Source organism: Amphimedon queenslandica, unplaced genomic scaffold, assembly GCF_000090795.2.
Source record: "Amphimedon queenslandica unplaced genomic scaffold, v1.1 AMPQUscaffold_10350, whole genome shotgun sequence".
In the NCBI taxonomy this organism is placed as follows: domain Eukaryota; kingdom Metazoa; phylum Porifera; class Demospongiae; order Haplosclerida; family Niphatidae; genus Amphimedon; species Amphimedon queenslandica.
The window spans coordinates 4,812-6,655 of NW_003549379.1; the positions used below are offsets into that span (position 1 = coordinate 4,812).

General features: G+C 36.3%; 1 protein-coding gene and 1 pseudogene across 1 annotated transcript; both read left to right on the forward strand.

Annotated features, from left to right (window-relative positions):
* The window catches only part of LOC100631678 (fibrinogen C domain-containing protein 1-like), a 3,413-nt pseudogene extending 2,668 nt beyond the window's left edge, over nucleotides 1-745 (forward strand).
* A 159-nt stretch (nucleotides 746-904) lies between these two features.
* On the forward strand, nucleotides 905-1,816 carry LOC100631804 (ryncolin-1-like; the record flags this gene model as incomplete). The annotated part of the gene is made up of 3 exons (XM_003391177.2): nucleotides 905-1,157; nucleotides 1,205-1,293; nucleotides 1,338-1,816. Coding segments are annotated over exons 1-3 (806 nt in total), but the record flags the coding sequence as incomplete, so codon positions are not given.
* Between the last annotated feature and the right edge of the window lie 28 nt (nucleotides 1,817-1,844).

Consider the following 1,844-nt stretch of genomic DNA (forward strand, 5'->3'; position numbering starts at 1 on the left):
GTAATGCTACAGTGGTGTTTATACTGTTAATCCTGATAGAGGGACTCCATTTGAAGTTAGTTAAAACTGAGTAATTTGCAATCATATACACTATTGAATCACAGGTATACTGTGATATGGAGACTGATGGTGGTGGATGGACTGTATTTCAGAGAAGAGAAGATGGATCTGTTGATTTCTATAGGAACTGGACTGACTATGAGAATGGATTTGGTGACCTTACTGGCGAGTTTTGGTTAGGATTGAGCAAGATTCATCGTGTTACTAAAGAAGGATCAAACACACTAAGAGTGGACCTGGGAGACTTTGATAATGACACAGCTTATGCTAACTACTCCACATTCAATATTAGTGATGGTAGTACTGAATATATACTAACAGCAGAAGGATATTCTGGTACTGCTGGGGACAGTCTGTTGTGGCATTATGGAAGGAGATTCAGTACAAGAGATAATGATAATGATGCATGGTCAGGAGGTAACTGTGCTCAGTCCTACACTGGTGCCTGGTGGTATCATACCTGCTATCATTCAAGTCTTAATGGTCGTTATTTTAATACTTCAACTAGTAATAGTCAAGGAATTAAGTGGTGGTATTGGAAGACGACTACTCTGCAGTTCTCAGAGATGAAAACTCGTCGTAACAATTAAATACTGTCCCCCACACACATAAGTGTGTTTACATTGTGCTGATATATTATTATGCCATTTCAATATTACAGTCTGTCATACCTTGTAGTGATTATATTGACTATTGTTGCTTATCAATTAAAAAATAACTACAATAATTAATAGTATACATTATCAAGGATGCTTCTTTTTTTCTAAACAAATTAGGTTTTGTACATAGTTTAAGTTTTGCTCATCACAACAATAAACACCAAAATAATCACATAAATTCCAGTCCTTCGAATAGTAAAATGTCAAAGATGATCATCTTTATGATGCTGCTGTTGCTGTCCTTACTAGTTACTATTGATGAAGGAGAAGGATCTTATTGTATGGCTGATTGTACTGGAAATAAACATGAATCATCACTGTATATAAGGACATGCTGTAACAGCAGTAACTTAGGACAGACTATTCGTACAAAAGAAGGAAGAATGAAGACTATTACAATGTGTCCTAAAGTAAGGCCACAAGCCTGTCCACCACTAAGTAAATAAGCTAATAGTTAAAACATTAATACTAACACTATAAACTAGATATCAGTGATTGTAAGAGCTTGTTTGAGGATGGTAATAATGCAAGTGATATTTATACTATTAATCCTGATGGAGGGACTCCATTTGAAGTTAGTTAAAGTAATCCTTCATGATACACTATATTGCATCACAGGTATACTGTGATATGGAGACTGATGGTGGTGGATGGACTGTATTTCAGAGGAGACAAGATGGATATGTTGATTTCTATAGAAACTGGACTGACTATGAGAATGGATTTGGTAACCTTACTGGTGAGTTTTGGTTAGGATTAAGCAAGATTCGTCGTCTTACTAAAGAAGGATCAAACACACTAAGAGTGGACCTGGGAGACTTTGAGGGGAAAGAAGCATATGCTAACTACTCTACATTCAGTGTTAGTGATGGTAGTACTGAATATATACTAACAGTAGGAGGATATTCTGGTACTGCTGGGAATAGTCTGGCTGGTCATAATGGAAGGAGATTCACTACAAGAGATAATGATAATGATGAATCAGGAGGTAACTGTGCTCAGATCTACACTGGTGCCTGGTGGTATAATAACTGCTATAGTTCAAATCTTAATGGTCGTTATTTTAATACTTCAATTATTAATGTTCAAGGAATTAGGTGGGGGGCATGGATATCAACTACTCTC